We start from the raw sequence: 19,029 nt of genomic DNA on the forward strand, positions 1-19,029 counted from the left end.
TTATCTCTTTCAAAGCAGCATAAGTTTATTTACTGTTAGTATTTGAGCCACTGAAAAGGAAAGAAATGACAGAAAGCAAACTGGAGCAATAGGTTGTGTTATGGTAGCAGGCATGAGATGTATTTGAATAAACCATGGTCAGGTCGTATACCCTAAATTGAATAAGTTGGCTAGAATTTGGAAACTATTTCACTTTTTATAGATAGTGACAGTTGGGTTCTCAGGTTGACCTACAAAAGCCAAATTAATTTTTAAATTATTAATACTGTGTCATCTTCATTATGTGGGTTAAATGTCTTTCTACTCCTGAAGCCATTTTGACACTGGGCCACACACAGTTAAAAGGAAGAGGGAAGTTTATGTTATTGCTTGCACTCTGGCCCTTCGAGTGGATCCCATCTTTGAGGGGTTCAGTCAATCATATGAATTACATGAATTAGGGTGTTTTATAAACTATACCGTTTTAGTCAATATAAGTCTAATATTTAAATATTTCTCTTTTTGTCTGTTATCACTATTATGGGGTTATACTGCAGTTATGATGAATAAAATTGAATACAATTATCCTTTGTGTTACATTAATAATGGTAATCCTAATGAAAAGTAGTAACTGACGATTCATAGAATGTATTATTGAAGTATATAGATGTTTTGGTAAATTTTATATTTTTGCCCCTAAATAGTGGAGTACAAAATGAAAACATATGAGACTTCCTTGGTAGAATGGGTTAAATTATATCAAAGTAGAAATTTTGCTTTGAGATGAAACTACAAGTATATGCAAATAAGAATAATTTTGGCATTTCATAGTACATTTAGCTATATTTAAAGAACATTTAAAGTTATTTAATCAAATAACTCAAATTTCTCTTTTTGTAAATAAGATGGGAGCATGTTTTTCCAAAGTTTTTGATGGCTGCCCTTTGAAAATTAATTGTGCAACATCCTGGATACATCCTGATACAAAAGGTAATATTTCTGGGCTTCCATGTACATCTGCAATGAAGCATTTATTATGGGAAACCTCAGCGAACTGAGGCTGTTTACTTTAAAAATATGTTACTTGAAGATTAAATATACTTCAACATATAAATACTTAACTTATAAGTATTTAAAAATACTTAAACATATAAATGAAAGTTTTAGCTTCAAGACATTAGAATATAGAATGCAAAGTTATACTGTACCTGATTAAAGGAGATAAAAGAGACATCACAATGGGTTGTAACCATAATTATGAATTTGGATTTTCTTTAACATGTAAAAGATATTGCTTGGATAATTGATAATCTTAATCAGTAAGGTTTTATAGATTAGACAATAGTATTGTTCAGGGGTTAATTTCCTGATTATCATTGTACTGTGGTTATATGACTTTTTTTATTTTTAGAAAATACACACTGAAATGTTTCAGAGTAATGGGACATCATACCTGTAACTTCAGAAAAATAATGTGTGTGTGTAGGGAGATGAGAAAGTTAGAGGAAAATCATTAGATGTTAGTATTGTAAAAGCTGTGTGAAGAATATCCAGCAGTCCTTTCTACTATTGCAACTTTTCTGTAAGTTTGAAATGATGTGGAAATAACAAAATTTATTTTTAAAAATTTACACTGTACATTTTAAGCAAGAAAGCATAATACATAGAGGAAAAATTTAGGATCAAGTAGTCAGGTTTGAATTTATCTCTGTCTTATTAGGTATCTTTGGGAAACATACTTAAAGCCTACTCTCAGTGCAGTCATTTGTATTATGAGTTCTTTCAGTAATCACCTGTTGCAAGGAAGGAAGGAGCCTATCTGAGGTTGCTGTAATCAGCAAACAGAGGTTAGGCAAGGAGAGGGTGTTGAGGAAATGTTTGTCTCCCCTTCACAATAGTAAAGATAAGACGTGCAATCATCTGTTTTAAATGCCCCTATTTGCAAGTATAAACAGAATAAAATATTTTTAACAGTAAGGAGATGAGGTTTTTTTTGTTTGTAATTTTTTATTTTGATATAATTTCAAATTTATAGAAAAGTTATAAAAAATAGTACAGGAAACTCCTGATGTCCTTTTCTCAGATTCATCAGTTGTTTCTGTTTTACCCCATTTTGTTTTATCATTCTCCATCCATCTATCTGTACATGCATCTTTTTTCTGAATCACTTTAGAGTGATTAGAAACATCACGCTTCTCTATCTCTTATATATTTAGTGTGTATTTCCTAGCAATTTGATCGGTTTTACATAACCACAGTACAGTTATAAAGATTAGGAAATTTATCATTCCTGTAAGGCTGTTTTCTAATCCACAGTCCATATTCAAATTTTATTAATTATGTCAATAATGGTTGTAGTAGCTCCCATCTCCTCTTTCCCCCCAGTCCAGAGTCTGGTTCAGGATCACATCTCTTTAATCTGGAACAGTTCCTCAGCCTTTCTTGATCTCTCTTGATCTTGATATCTTTGAGGCCATTTATTTTGTAGAATGCCTCATGCTTAGACCAGATTATGCATTTTTAGCAGGAACAGCACAGAAGTGTTATTGTGCCCTTCCTAGTAAATCATATTAAGAGGCACACAATATCAGCTTCCCATATACTGATGATAGGATTTGCATTGATCAGTTGGTTAAGGTGGTGTTTGCTAGCTTTTGCAACTGAAAAGTTATTATTTTCCCTTTTCTAATTAATAAGTAGTTAATATAGATACACTGAAACTGTTAATATCCTGTTGCTATCAGACTTTTAGCACTCATTGACAAGTTTCTAATGCCATCATTCCTTCTATATTTATTAAAGAAAAGCTTTCCCTTCTCTCCCATTTATTCATTTATGTATTTATATCACTGAACCTATGGATTCTTATTTTATTCAGTGACCTATAATCCATTGCTGTTATTATCTCATTGCTTACATTGTCCCAGAATTTTGGCCAGAAGAAACTCCTGTGTTCTTTTCTTTACTGTGTCCTCATCATTTTTTTGAGTACTTCCTTGGGTGCTTTCATAAGATTTCTAGGCTCATCTTCGACTTTCCTTGCCCCAGAATTGGAATCAGTCTTTCTTTCAAGGAGTCTTGGTTCTTTCGGTGGAAAGTAATTTATAATTTCCTTTTTCAAAACAGTATTTGAAGTATCTTGCAAAAATACATAACTTTTTAAAAATATTAATATATGAAAATTATGTTGACAGGGAATATCATATAGTAAAATAAAGCCAAAGCAGGGCAGTGCGATGGTGGCTCAGTGGCAGAGTTCTCTCCTGCCATGCCAGAAACCCAGGTTCGATTCCCAGTGCCTGCCCATGTAAAAAAAAAAATAAAATAAAACCAGAGCAAGTTAGTCTAACAGGAAATACCTAAGGAAAAAATTGGAGAAAAAGATAAAGAAAAAAGGGGAGGGCATGAATTTTATAAATTTTTCTTTTGAAATTGTGTCTGATTTCATAAAGCCATTATTTCAGTGAATAATATCAGAAAATAATCGTATATTGTGGTAATCTATCTTAACTGTATTTTAGATCAGTACATTATTTTTGGAACTGAAGATGGTATTTATACATTGAACCTCAATGAGCTACATGAGGCAACAATGGAACAGGTAATTAGGAATTTTAACTCAAGAAATTAGACAAAAGGAATAGAAGGAATATCTTAATTTTAAATCAATTTACATGATTCTCAATTTTAATTTTTATGATTTAAATATATAAAAGAACAAAATTATAATCCTTATATGTTCCTTTTGGAAACAATTTTTTCCTAAGATTTGGCAATTTCCTGAATGATTGAAAATCGTATTTTTATATTATTTCAGAATGTTGGGATTTGAAGGTGTGAAAGTAATAGAATTGGAGGTTTTAATTATCTTTATTTTTTTCCTTTAGTTATTTCCACGGAAGTGTACTTGGCTGTATGTTATCAACAATACTTTAATGTCATTATCAGGTATGTATACTATGAGGAAAAATAAACCAAAGATAAGCAGAGAATTGTCATTTTAATACATGCTATTAAGTGTTATTTGTAAATCCGGGTAGCTATCTTCTAGTATCGTAATGTACGCTTTCCAGTATGGGCTTTCTGGTACTGAGTGTACCTATCCAGATGTTTTCTACCAACTTAAAGCAGGAAGAAGCTTTGAAAAAGGACTCTGTTTGTCCAAGGCAGCCTTCTCCGCCATCCCTACCTCTACTCCTGCCCTCCACTGAAAATTATTGAAGGGAAAGAACCAGAGGATCAAGCTACTTCTGTTCTTTGTGATTTTGAGGAAGTGACTTACCCTTTCTAAACCTCAGTTGTTTTCATTGGAAAATGAGGATGATGGTTATAATAACAGCCTCATGAGGTTGAGAATTACATGACGTGATATCCAAGAGTGTTTAGTAAACTGTGAGGTTCTATGTAGATGTTTGCTGGTGAAATTCTCATGTTGCTCTGGACCGTATTTTAGCCATTAGACTGATGCTTTAAAGGCTTCTAGGGAAGTTGGCTCCAGAGGAACTTCTTCCAGTTTCATTTTTTCTGTTTTTCACTTTGGTTGTCTGGTTGGTTGATTGATTCGTTAGTTTCTTAGGCTTTACGCTTTTTAAGAAAAATTGTTACCTACCAAAAATTATTTTCTTACGTTTTAGATATAAGTGCTTACCTCAAGATTTGCTGTCTGCTTTTGCTTTGATAGTAGAGTACAAAATAGTTACTTATTATTTCTCTCTATCCCTTAATAAATTATTAATGCTATCAGCTGTTAAAATTGACTCGAATTTTCTCCACTTCGAATAATAATTTTTCAAGTAATTTTAGAGCTCAGAGCCAGCTTCAATTATTTTATTTTAGTGCCTCTCATTCCCTACATCTCATTAGATATATGGTTAATTGTATCCTGGCTCTTATTTACAATACTGCCAGGCTTTCCCATATGGGCTTCCCAGTACCAAGTATAGCTTTTCAGCTGTTTATACTTTGAAGCATCATTGCTAATACACAGGCTTACTGATATGAAGATTATTATGAAAAGTCTAATTTGAGAACTGACATTTTATTTCATAATATAAGGGTGCGTGTATGTATAAAACTAGAAGACTCCCACTAACGATTGCCTAGCAGATATTCTTTAGGAATTTCCATATTTGAGCTGGAGACAGTTTTTATAAAGAGCATATTATTTGATTGTACATGAATAGCTTCTAAAAACCTGGGGCCCCCAAAAGATTAATCTCTTTGATTTTAATTATGTTTCTCCCAATTTTTCTTTATTTTTGCTTAGCAAACTATTAAATACAATGTATTGCTAATTTTGTTTGCATTTGAATTGTATACATATAAAATCACTTTCCTCTAATTCTCTTGCTGCTTTTATCCCTACCTATTGTTAGAAATAAGTTTAAAAGAACTAAGGGAAAGTGGGGAAGTTTCCTGTTAAAAGTTTTTCTGTACTCTAGTTAAGATAGCCTTTATAACTGGAAGAAGGTAAGTAGCAGAGCTCAGTTGAAGAGAATTTTGTTTTCCTTAAGAGACTGCATTTGTGTAAGTACACACATGCGCACCAGTGTGTTTGTCTGCACACATGTATTTGGCTGCTTAGCTATATAGAGAAAGTAGAAAGAAGAACAATATTAGACAGAATGTTTGCAGTCTGAGAGGATATAGAGAATCTTGTTGAGGATAACTCACTGTGTATATGTTGTCTAATAAAAGGCTGAAGTTTTTTGTGTTTATACTACCATACTATATGTAGTAAGGCACCATAAGAAGATATTTACCATATCTCCCTGTTTTAATTTACTAAAGCTGTGGGAATGCACTACGCCAGAGATGGACTAACTTTTATCAAGGGGATTTATGTACTAATAAATTTACTAATTTGGGAAGGCACACGGCAACATCTGCTGGGCTTCGATCCCAGTTTCTGGGTTCAAACAGCTTTCCCTGGGGCAGTTCCTTTCTGCATCTCCAAACTCTGGGTCTGAGCCAGCTCTGTGCTGTGCTGAGCCCTGAGCTGTGCTGGACTGAGCTCCTCCAAGCTATGCTGAGCTGTTTCTCTTTCTTCGGACCTCTCCTTTTAAGCCTCACTCATTGTTGGAAGCCACTCCCCTTTGCCGGCCTCAGGTGAATAGATGAATTTCACATGCTCATGATTTAACTCCACAGCAACAGAAAACTGGGCACCATCACCTGGCCAAGTTGACACCTGAATCTAACTATCACACCCCCCCTACTTAACACAGCTGTGTTTTTTATTATGAAAATTATAGCCCTATTGTGCTTGTATTATGGTTTATAATATCAACTTGCTTTAGATTTCTTAGATTGTTATGTTTAAAGCTTCATTTACAATTAGCTTTAACCCAAGATAATTTGTATTGCTATTGTTAAATAGCTCTGTCCCAGAAAAATTATGGTAATATAGATTTGAAAGAATTTTCTGTTGTACTAAAAGAATCACATGTGCATCATTGTAACTTAGTCCATGACATAAAATTTTGTATAATAATGTTTAACAATTCATCTTTCTGTGCTGGCATTATTAAGGTTTACAAATATTCTGCCCAAATCACCTATTAAAGTCAGACTATACCTAATTTGTGTATTATGAAACAAAATTTTCTACTGTCTTGAAAATCATTTTACCTATAATCTTTCAGAATCCTATTAACTGGGCTCTTTTGTTTTGTTTTGCATGTGTTTTTTGGTTTTGCTTGGATTTTTGAAAATTTCTGGATTCCTTATTTTAGAAGGTAATTATAACTTATTTCATTTGAATATTGTATTCCTCTGCTGTAAGTTATTTTACAAAAGTAATATGTTTCTCTTTTATAGGAAAAACTTTTCAGCTCTACTCTCATAATCTTATAGCTTTGTTTGAACAAGCAAAAAAACCAGGATTAGCTGCCCATATTCAAACACATAGGTTTCCAGACCGCATACTACCAAGGTACACAGATTATCATTTTGATTCTACTGGGAGTGAGGGAATTAGTGTCCATTTTTAAATATCCACTGTTCCTTGCCCTATAAAAAAAACTTCCTTTGTCTTAATTTTGAAAAATAGTTTACAATAAAATATGTCATTATCTAGAGTACAAAAGAGAAGTGGTTACTGAATCTGATCATGAGAATCACTTGTAGAAGTTTTTTAATACAGGTTCCCAGGCCCTACCCCAATCCTATAAAATCAAATTTAAGACTGAGTTCTATGTTTATTTAAGTTTCTTGGGTGATTCTGACACAGCTGATTCAGGTTCCTGTCTGGGAACCACCACATAGAGTACATTAATATTGTCTTATGTTTTCAGAAAGTTTGCTCTAACAACAAAGATCCCCGATACAAAAGGCTGCCACAAATGTTGCATAGGTGAGTAAATGCTGTTTCTCAATCTGAATCTCTGGAATTTTCGTCTATTTTTAATTATCTGAAGATGTTATAGAATTAAACAAGAAGGGAGAGTAGGTTTTTATATTTGTTTTTAGGGGTTAAGGGGCCTTGGGACGCATAAGAATGAATGGAGGGACATGGAATAAAAATGATTGAAGACAACCTTAATATTTTCTCAGACATGCAGTTCCTAAACCTTTTTAACCACTTTCCATTAGGCTGTATCTCCCCTAAATTCTGTCTTTCAACTGTGAAGGACATTCATTAACCAGTTATTGTTTAATGTTTTTATCCTCCCTTTTTATCCTTTTTGTTTAATATTCAATGAGTTTACGCATTGATCTTCATGCTACATAATAGTTCCACCAACAGTCTATACCCTCTAGAACAAAAACATTTAAAAGTGTACCTTCTACAATTGTTAGTAAATATTGTGAGTATTTGGGGTGGGGGAGCCGGGGGAAAACCAGGTCCATATCTATTTCCAGATTCCCAAGATCTAGGACCCACAAAAAGTTTAGAAGCTTACAGATTAAAATAAAACTCATACAAGAGGAAATGCTTATTGTAAGTAAGTTATTGTTCATATGCATTGAGTTGGAAAGAAGGAAAGACCAATATGAGTTATTGTAGATTTAAGCCAAGCAAGTTATATCTTTGGTGAGATGTAAAATGGTTATTTTCATTTTGTCTTAAATAGAGAGAGATAAACTATAAACTGCTATACCAAAAATGAGATCATAGATTTTAATCACCTAGATTTTCTTGTCAGACTCATTTTTGCAGTCAGTTTAATTAAGAAGCAATTCTATGGGTTGTCTACTGATTAGGTGTTTTAGTGCTGAAAGCTTTGTTCTTGTAAAACGTTCCTCTGTTTAAGCCTCTACTCTTTTATTTCAATAAAAGTTAGAATAAAGTTGAAAAAGAAATAGTCATATTTCCCTGATAATGGACATGCAAAATATGAAGAGGTAATGTGAGACAGAACAACATAAAGAGGGGAAGCAGAAGGATGTGGAAACAGACAACATGCAGGCTATTGAAGTTATTATCTTTTCCAATTAATTGCTTATAGACACAGGCTGTATAATACACACCTCTGGGTAACCACAAAGTAAGTATTTAAAAATTTTACAGAAATGGAAATGAGAAAGGGATCATTCAGATACATCATAAAACATCATCTATTCAGGAAAGGAGACTGCAGTAAAGAAAAAAAAAGGGAAGAAGATAATAACATAAAACCCAAATGACAGAATGTTTGAAGTAATTACTGCCTTTACAGTAATAACATTGAATGTTAATAGATTAAACTCACCAATCAAAAGACACAGATTGGCAGAATGGGAGAGCAAAAAAAAAAATCATGATAAAACTTTATGCTTTTTATAAGAGACTCATTTTAGAACTAAAGGTACAGACAGGTTGAAAGTGAAAGTATAGAAAAAGATAATCCACGCCAAACTAACCAAAAGAGAGCTGGGGTGACTGTATTAATATTGGGTATAATGTGCTTTAAGTCAAAAGTTGTTACAAGAGACAAAGAATGGCACTGTGTATTAACACAAGGGACAGTGCACCAAAAAAAATTCATAAATATTTTATGTATCCTTTTGCTGGTTTGAAATGATATAGAAAAGCCATATTTTAATTCTAATCCCATTTTGTAAAGGCAGCCGCTTCTTCTAATCCCTATTCGGCACTGTATGTTTGAAACTATAATTAAATCATCTCCCTGGAGATGAGATTTAATCAAGAGTGGTTGTTAAACTGGATTAGCTGGAGGCATGTGTCCATCCATTTGGGTGGGTCTTGATTAGTTTCTGAAGTCCTATAAAAGAGGAAACATTTTAGAGAATGAAAGAGATTCAGAGAGAGCAAAGCAGAACGACATAGCTATATGAAGCAGAGTCCACCAGCCAGCAACCTTTGAAGATGAAGAAGGAAAATGCTTTCCAGTGAGCTTCATGAAGCAGGAAGCCAGGAGAAGCTAGCAGATGATGCCATGTTTGCCATGTGCCCTTCCAGGTGAAAGAGGAACCCTGACCGTGTTCACCATGTGCGCTTTCCACTTGAGAAAGACCCTGAACTTCATCGGCCTTCTTGAACCAAGGTATCTTTCCCTGGATGCCTTTGATGGGACATTTCTGTAGACTTGTTTTAACTGGGACATTTTCTTGGTCTTAGAACTGTAAACTAGCAACCTGTTAAATTCCCCTTTTTAAAAGCCATTCCATTTCTGTTATATTGCATTCTCGCAGCTAGCAAACTAGAACAATCCTAAATACGTGGGGCAAAACAAACACTGGCAAAACTGAAGGGAAGAAGAGATGTCTCTACAGTAATAGCTAGAGACTTCAATACACTGCTCTCATCAATAGATAGAACCTCTAGACGGAAGGTCAATAAGGAAATGGAGAACTTAAATATGACAAATGAACTAGATCTAACAAATATAAACGGAGCATTGGACCGCAAACCAGCAGATAAACATTCTTCTCAAGGGCACATGCATCATTCTCCAGGATAGACCACATGTTAGGTCACAATACAAGTCTTAATAAATGTTAAAAGATCGAAATGAAGCAAAGCATCTTCTCTGACCAAAATGTAATGAAGCTGGAAATCAGTAACGGCAGAGAACTGGAATATCCAAACACAGGAAGTGAAGTAACACACTGTCAGATAATCAGAGGGTCAAAGAAGAAATCACCAGGGAAATCAATAAATATCTTGAGACAAATGAAAATGAGAACATAACATATCAAAACTTATGGGATGCAGTGAAGACAGTGCTGTGAGGAAAATAGCCCCAAGTGTTTATATTAAATAAGGAAAAGCTAAAATCAAAGACCTAACTGTACAAGTAGAAAATGGACAGCAAACTAAACCCAAAGTAAGCAGAAGAGAAGAAATAACGAAGATTAGAGCAAAGATTAATGAAATAGAGAATAAAAGAACAGTAGAGGGCATTAATAAGACCAAAAGTTGGTTCTCTGAAAAGATCGATAAAATTGACAAACCTTTATAGCTACACGGACATGAAATAGAGGACACAAATAAGTAACATTAGAAATAAGCAGAGGGACATTACTACTGATCCCACAGAGGAAAAAAAATCATAAGAGGTTGTAGTGAACAACTATATGCCAATAAATTAGGCAACCTAAATGAAATGAACAAATTCCTAGAAATGCACAAATAACCTACGCTGACTCTAAAGGAAATTGAAGCTCTCAACTGACCGAATTACAAGTGAAGAAATTGAGTCACTCATCAAACACCTCACAACAAAGGAAAGCCCAGGACCAAATGGCATCACAGGTAAATTTTACCAAACATTCAAAGATTTCATTAGAGTCCTGCTCAAGATCTTCAAAAAAACTAAAGAGGAGGAAACACTGCCTAACACATTCTATGAGGCCAATGTCACCCTAATACTAAAAGCCAGGTAAAGAGACTGCGAGAAAAGATTACAGACCAATTTCCTTTATAAATGTAGATGCAAAAATCCTCAACAAAGTACTAGCAAATTCAACAAGTATTAGTGAAATCCAACAGCATTTTAAAAGAATATGTAGCCTCCACCAGGCGCTACAACCACAAGAAAGAAAAACGATTTCTTCCCACGGGACCCTTGGAGGAAGTGCCCATAGATCAGGGAGTACTTGGGCCATGTCTGTAATTGACGACACTGCCACCTACATTAAAGGAGAGTCCGCCATGAAAGGACTTTTCCTAGAGTGATAAAGAACCTCTGAGCACTGGAATTTGGTGAAAGCATCATCAGTAAATCTGCCTTAATCAATATGGTTAAATTGAAGATTAAATAGAGGTAATTCTCAAGTACATTTAATGCAGCATTGTTTATGTGACTTCAGGTACAAATTGTGCTTATCTTGTTGTGAGTATAAACCCAGAGGAAGACAGTTGTCAGCTGAGCTGTTGACAATGCAGCCACTGGAGTTAGTGAACTTGAAAGATGTAGTTGTAGAATTCACCCAGGAAGAGTGGACCATGCTGGATATATCCCAGAGAAAGCTGTTCAGAGATGTGATGCTGGAGATATCATTCATTTGCTCTCAGTGGCATTACCTGCTTGTGATTGGCCTGACAGTGAAGAAACCATAGGAAAAGAACCAACAGTTAAACTATTGACAGTGCATCCCTTGGAATCAGTGACCTTCAAAGATGCAGCTATAGACTTCACCTGGGAAGAGTGGACCCTGTTGGACACATTCCAGAGTAAGCTGTTCATAGACGTGGTGTTGGAAACTATAATCATTCCGTGTCCACGGGTTATCAGCTCTGTGAATCATATGTGATTTCCCAGTTGGAGCAAGGGGGGAACTGTGGAAAGAAGTATTAGGATTTTCCAAAGACCAGGGTTTAGGCAGGGAATGTGACCTTAGGAAACAAGAAATGATATCCATGCAATATATCTGCAGGACTGACACATCTACCATTTTGTCAAGGCAGAGATCCCACACTCAAGAGGGTACCAGTAAATGTAATAACTCAGAAGAAGAACTCATTCACAACTCCATATTGACTCAGTATGTGTCAACTCAAGTTGGAAAGAACTCCTGTGTCAGCAAACATTTCAAGAACTCCTCAGTGGCCAGACATCCTTGAATCAGTGTGAACAGATTAACAGTAGAAATAAATCATATAACAGTCATCTATGTGAGGAAGCCCATACTAAAAAAATGTCATTGCAAAAATCAAGTGATAAAATATTCAGTTAGTATTCACATCAGAATTACCAGATGGGGAATAAACTGTAACAAGAATTCATTCCCACACAATTCAATCATGAATTCAGTACATGGCATAATGTAGGATTGTGAAGAGATATGGCAATGTTAAATGCAGAATTTTATAACAAGTAGGGAAGAATATTTAATTTTCCCAAATAGATTAGTACATGCAAATACATGGGAAGTAAAAGTTGCTGCTGGTCCAGTTCTTATATTTTATTCAACACTATATGAAATTGTAATTACTTGGGTGAATCAGAAAGTAACATTGAATGTAACTGAAAGGTATACAATACAAAATGATGTGCTAAATCTATTATATATGGTTATGATTAACATATAACCATATGTATGGTTGACATGTATTTGTGTAGCAATGATTAATGGAATACATAAATAAGTAGAAAACTTATGAGTAAAAAATATATATATGCACCATGATCAAGTGTGAATTATCCCAGATATTCAAGGGTGATTCAACATAAGAAAATCAGTTAAGGTAAGACATTACATTAAAAGAACAAAGGTAAAAAATCACATGATCTCTCAGTTGATACAGAAAAGGCATTTTACAAAATCCAGTATCCTTTTTTTTCCTTTTATACTTTATTAGAGAAGTTGTGGGTTTACAGAATGATCATGCATAAAGTACAGGATTCCCATATACCACTCTGATTACAATTGATGACAGCACATTTTTATAATTGTACCATTAACTATAGTTCATTGTATTTATAGTGCAGTTCCATGGATTTTTTTAAAAATCTTTATTCTGTTACCATATATATCATCTAACATTTCCCCTCATCATGTTCAGATATAGATTTCAGTGCTGTTAGTTATGTTCGCAATATTGTGCTGCCATCACCACCATCCATTATCAAAACATTTCCATCGTTCCCAGTATGAACCTTAATACATTTTGACCCTTAACTTTCCATTCCCTATCCCACCCCCCACACCCTGCTCCTGGTAGCCCATAGTCTAGATTCTGGCTCTCCGAGTTTGCTTATTCTAGTCATTCCACATCAGTGGGATGAGACAACGTTTGTCTTTTCGTGTTTGGCTTATTTCACTCAGCATGATGTCTTCGAGATTCATCCATGTTGTCACATGATTCAGAACTTCATTCCTTTTTATGGCTGAATAATATTCCTGTGTGTGTGTGTGTACCATGTATTATTGATGGACACTTGGGTTGCTTTTATTTTATGGCAGTTGTGAATAATGCTTCTGTGAACAGTGTGTGCAAATATCTGTTCAAATCCCTGCTTTCAGGGATATTACATATTATGTATATAATAGTGGCATTACTGGGTTATATGGTAATTCTATAGTTACCTTTCTGAGAAACCGCCAAACCATCTTCCACAGTGGCTGCACCATTTTACATTCCTACTGGCAATGAATGAGTGTTCTTATTTCTCCACATCCTCTCCAACACCTTGTGATTTTATTTTTTAAATAGTAGCCATTTTAGTGAGAGTGAAATGGTACTCATTGTGGTTTTGATTTGCATTTCCCTAATAGCTAGTGATGTTGAGCATCTTTTCATGTGAACTTTAGCCATTTGTATATCCTTTTTGGAGAAATATTTATTCAAGTCTTTTCTCCACTTGTAGATTGGGTTATTGGTCTTTTTGTTGTAAGTTGAAGGGTTTCTTTATATATTAAACCTTTATTGGATATGTAGTTTCCAAATATTTTCTCCCATTTTACTTTAATAATAGAGTCCTTTGAGGCACAAAAAGTTTTAATTTTGATTAGGTCCCCTAGTAATTAGTTTGTTGAGATTTTCTGTTTGTCTTTAGTCAATGTAAGTGGCTTCTGTGTTTCTAAGAATTTGCCCATCTCATCTAGGTTACCTAATTTATTGGAGTACAGTTCATAGTATCTTCTTATCGTCCTTTTTATTTCAGCAGTATTGGTAGTAATGTCCCCCTTTTCGTATCTGATTTTTGTTATTTGTATCCTTTTTTTTTCTTTGTCAGTGTAGCTAATGGTCTGTCAATTGTATTGATCTTTTCAAAGAACCAACTTTTGGTTTTGTTGCATCTCCCTATTGTTTTTGTTTTGTTTTCCAATTATCTCCACTGTAATCTTTATTTGTGGCATATTTCTCAGGGACTGGAGCCTAGCCATGCTTAAAATTTTTTAATCCTTCTCTCCCTCTCTACATTCACTCTCTGCCCTCCGTACCTGTAACCCCCCTCTCTGTTCCCCCCTTCCCCCTCTTGTTGTAGACCGCCCATTTCCGTAGCTCACCACTAAACCGCAAGCCTTCCTGTTATTCTCTTCACTCCTCTATACCTAACCTAAGCCCTCAGCCTAGCAACTGCCTCCTGCCTTGTGTGAGTGGCTGTCCCTTCCTGACGTGTGCGCCCAAGACTCCACCCCTCCCCGAGAGTACTTAAGCCCCACGCTTACCCCGCTCTGGGTCGTCCGAGCCCCGGGGTCTTCGGACCCCAGACGTCTCACTCCTCGGGTTCCCGGGTGGCCCATCCCGGAGTGTAACAATAAAAGCTGAAAACCCGCATCTGGCCTGAGTGACGACTTCTCGCGACCGCCGGCTGGGGAAAGCGCCGGCTCCAGCTTACCCAGGTTAATTCCTGCGAGCTCGCCCCAAACCCACCCAGTGTACCGGTCGCGCGGCCCGGCTGAAGCTATCAGCGGCATTTATTTCCGTCTTTCTCCTCACTTTGGGTTTAGTTTGCTCTTCTTTTTTCTAGTTCTTCCAGTTTTGAAGTTATGTGTCTGATCCGAAGTCTTTCTTCCTTTTTAATGCCAGCCTTTAGAGCTCCAAATTTCCCTTTGAGCACTGCCTTTGCTGCATCCCATAGGTTTGGTATGTTGTGTTTTCATTTTCATTCACTTCACAATATTCCCTAATTTTTTTTTACTTTCCTGTTTAATCCATTGGTGTTGAAGAGTATGTTGTTTGATTTTCATATATTTGTGAATTTTAAATTTATCCCTCTGTTACTGATTTCTGGCTTCACTCTGTTGTGGTCAGAGATTGTATGATTTTAATATTTTTGAATTTATTAAGAGTTGTTTTGTGACCTAATATACTGTCTCTTCTGGAGAGTGATCCATATGCACCTGAGAAGAATGTTTCCTCTTTTTGTTGGATGAAGTGTTCTATGTATGTTGTTAGGCCAGTTGGTAGAGAGTACTGTTGAAGTATTCTATTTCTTTTCTGATCTTCTGACTAGCTGTTCTATCCATTATTGAGAGTGGTATATTAAAGTTTCTTACTATTAATAGAACAATCAATTTCTCCCTTCAGAGATCCCTTCAGATCTCTGAGTACTTGCATGCATATTTATAATTGTTACATATTCTTATTGAACTGTCCCCTTAATCAGTATATAATGACTTTGTCCCTTGTAATTGTTTTTTTATTTAAAGTATATTTTATTTAATATTTGTTTAGCTACCTCAGTGCTCTCTGGTCACCACTAGCATGGTATATTTTTTTCCACCCCTTTACTTTTAACCTACTTGTATCTTTGAATTTAGATGAGTCTCCTGCAGTATATAGTTGGGTCATGCTTTTTTATCCATTCTACCAACTTCTGCCTTTTCACTGAAGAGTTTAATCCATTTTGCTTTTTATCCTTTTTATGTCTTGTACTTTTTTTGTCCTTCAATTCTTTCATTAATGCCTACTTTTATATTTACTTGATTTTTTTGTGTTGTACCATATTGAGTGCCTTCTCATTTCTATCTCTATGTATTTTTCATCAATTTTTCTTCTCTTTATCATGGGGTTAAAATTTAACATATTAAATACATAAAAGTCATATTTCATTTGATATCAACTTAACTTCAATAGCATGCACATATACTTTTCTGATCCCTCTGTCCCCTCACCATTTTTTTAAATTTATTACCACTTACACCTTTATACATTGTGTGTCCAGAACCATAAATTTATCATTACCTTTTAGCACCGTGGGAAATAAGAAGTGGAGTTATGTACAAACAACACAGTACAATAATACTGGCATTTATAATTACCCAAATGGTTGCCTTTACTGCAGGTCTTTACTTCTTTATGCTGCTTTGAACCACGGTCTGAGACTATCTTCACCTGTTCCTTGTTTTTAGAGAGAGTCACGCTGGATATAAAATTCTTTGCTGGTAGTTGTTTCCTTCAACACTTTAAATATTTCAACCCACTGCCTTCTCCCCTCCATGGTTTCTATGAGAATCAGCACTCTAATTGGGATTACCGCTTTGCTCCTGCGCTTTCAGAACTCGCTCGTTGTCCTTTGCATATAGCATAATCAGTATATGACATGGTATCTTCTTCTTCATGTTTAATCTGTTTGGTGTTTTCTGAGCTTCTTTGGAGTGACAGAGGAAGTTCTCTGTCAGTTATTTCTTTGACTATTCCTTTTGCCTCTTTCTCTCTTCTCTGTGCAGGTTTGAAATAATTTATGTACCCTAGAAATGCCATGTTTTAATCCTAATCCCATTTTGTAAAGGCAGCCATTTCTTCTAATCCCTATTCAGTATTGTATATTTGAAACTGTAATTAGATCATCTCCCTGGAGATGAGATTTAATCAAGAGTGGTTGTTAAGCTGGATTAGCTGGAGGCCTGTCTCCATCCATTTGGGTGGGTCTTGATTAGTTTCTGAATATAAAAGAAAACATTTTAGAGAATGAGAGATCTGAGAGACAGCAGAGCAGAACAACATAGCCACATGAAGCAGAGTCCACCAGCCGGCGACCTTTGGAGATGAAGAAGGAAAATGACTCTCAGGGAGCTTCATGAAACAGGAAGTCAGGAGAAGAAGCTAATAGATGACACCATGTTTGCTATGTGCCCTTCCAGATGAGAGAGGAACCCTGACCATATTCACCATGTGCCTTTCCAGATGAGAGAGAAACTCTGAACTACATCGGCCTTCTTGAATGAAGGCATCTTTCCCTGGATGCCTTAGATTGAACATTTCTATAGACTTGTTTTAACTGGGACATTTTCTTGGCCTTAGAACTGTAAACTAGCAACTTATTAAATTCCCCTTTTTAAAAGCCATTCCGTTTCTAGTATATTGCATTCCAACAGCTAGCAAACTAGAACAGTCTCCTTCTGAAACTTCCATATGCATATATTGGTGTGCCTGATGCTGTCCCAGAGGTGTCTAGGCTATTTTCAACTTTTTCTTTCTGCTCCTCAGCCTGACTCGTTTCAGGTGTCTTGTCTTCAGGGTCACTCATGCTTTCTTTTGCCAGCTCTGATCTGCTCTTAAAACCCACCTGGGCATTTTTCACTTCAGTTACTGTGTTCTTCAACTTCAGTAGTTTTGTTTGGTTCCTTTTTTAAAATGTCTATCTCTTATTCTTCATGCATTGTTTTTCTGATATCCTTTCATTCTTTCTCTTTACTTTCCTTTATCTCCTTGAGAATTTTTAAGATCACTTTTGTAAAGACTTTGTTTGGTATGTCCACATTCTTGTTTTCTTTATAGGTTTTCTGTATGTGTATCCTTTTCCTTTGGATGGGCCATCATTTCCTGTTTCTTTGCTTGTCTTGTATTCTTTTGTTGCATACTGTACATTTTAATATTTTAAAATGTTAACTATGTATTTACTCCCTGAGATGTCTGTTTCTTGGTTTTGTAACCAACTGATGATAAGATAGAGATTTTTTTGAGCTTCAGCCTTTCTATCAGTAAAATCTGCCCAAATTGAATGCAGTGTGTGGGGTTTTCTCTCTTTCTGAGCCTCTTTCTCGTCCTGGACTTGTGCTTCTTAGTTGTTTTAGAGTTTCCATGTTTACAAGAACTTAGTTGCCCCTGTATCCCAGGAGACAGTCCTCCCTCTCCTGGGTATTTGAAGCAAGCAGGCCTTTGTCCAAGACTGTCTGCCTCTGTAATTTTTTACACTCCTTTCATTATCTCACCCTGCTTTTGTTTGGATGGTTAATCCTAGGAGAAGTGTTATCATGGAAAGGACTTTCCCAAGTTAGTCTTTTCCAGACAAAACAGGGCCAGGGACCCACAAAGGAGGTGTAGACCAGCCCCATCATGCCAAAAAAGAATTGAAAGCAGGAACTCATACAGACATTTGCACACCATTGTTCATAGCGACATTATTCACAATTGCCAAGAGATGGAAGTAACCCCCTTGACTGTCAACTGATGAACGGATAAATAAAATGTGGTATTTACGTATAACCAAATTTTATTCAGCCATAAAAAGGAATGAAGTTCTGTGCTCACTTCAGCAGCAAAAATATACTAAAAATGTAAGAGAAGATTAGCAAGGCCACTGCACAAGGATGACACACAAATTTGTGAAGCATTCCGTATTTTTTGACACATTTAATGAAAATATTTGGTTTCAAAAGGCAAAAAAAAGAAAAGGAATGAAGTCTAAATCATGCAACAGCATGGAAGAACCTTGAAGACATCATGTTGCGTGAAATTAGCCACAAAGGACAAATATTGTATGATGTCACTGATATGAAATAATTAGAATAAGTAAACTCAGAGAGTCAGAATCTTGAGTATGTTACCTTGGGCCTCAAGATTGCTAGGGAATGGGAAGTTTATGCTTGAGTTGCAGAGAATTTAAATTTGTTTTGGTAGTGGATGGAGTGATGGTAGCACTGCACTGTGAATATGATTAATAGCACTGAATTATATATATGAATGTGATTACGAGGGGTAAGTTTGGGTTATACATGTTATTAGAATGAAACTGAAAAAATTAAAGCCATAGGACTATACAGCACACACACTGAACCCTATTGTAAACAACGGACTATTGTTAATAATATAATTATAAACTTTTTATTTTCCTGTATTGTGATACACATACCATACTAATGCAGCATGGTGGTATTATAATAGGGTGGTATATGGGAATTCTGTATTTATGCATGATTTTTCTGTAAGCC

The 19,029-nt window shown here is 35.5% G+C and overlaps 1 protein-coding gene and 1 non-coding gene across 3 annotated transcripts in view; both read left to right on the forward strand.

Moving 5' to 3' along the window:
- MAP4K5 (mitogen-activated protein kinase kinase kinase kinase 5) overlaps nt 1-19,029 on the forward strand; it is a 180,143-nt gene that overhangs the window by 142,340 nt on the left and 18,774 nt on the right. For both annotated transcript variants that reach the window (XM_077126796.1, XM_077126795.1), the window contains exons 20-24: nt 885-969; nt 3,501-3,580; nt 3,867-3,927; nt 6,799-6,913; nt 7,275-7,333. In XM_077126796.1, the coding sequence (XP_076982911.1) occupies nt 885-969; nt 3,501-3,580; nt 3,867-3,927; nt 6,799-6,913; nt 7,275-7,333 (400 nt within the window). The remainder of the gene's footprint in view (nt 1-884; nt 970-3,500; nt 3,581-3,866; nt 3,928-6,798; nt 6,914-7,274; nt 7,334-19,029) is intronic.
- LOC143656632 (U6 spliceosomal RNA) lies at nt 18,338-18,443 on the forward strand. Its single transcript, XR_013162546.1, has one exon. It is a non-coding gene; the product is annotated as a U6 spliceosomal RNA (small nuclear RNA).

The sequence above is a fragment of the Tamandua tetradactyla genome, chromosome 14, assembly GCF_023851605.1.
Source record: "Tamandua tetradactyla isolate mTamTet1 chromosome 14, mTamTet1.pri, whole genome shotgun sequence".
Lineage (NCBI taxonomy): Eukaryota > Metazoa > Chordata > Mammalia > Pilosa > Myrmecophagidae > Tamandua > Tamandua tetradactyla.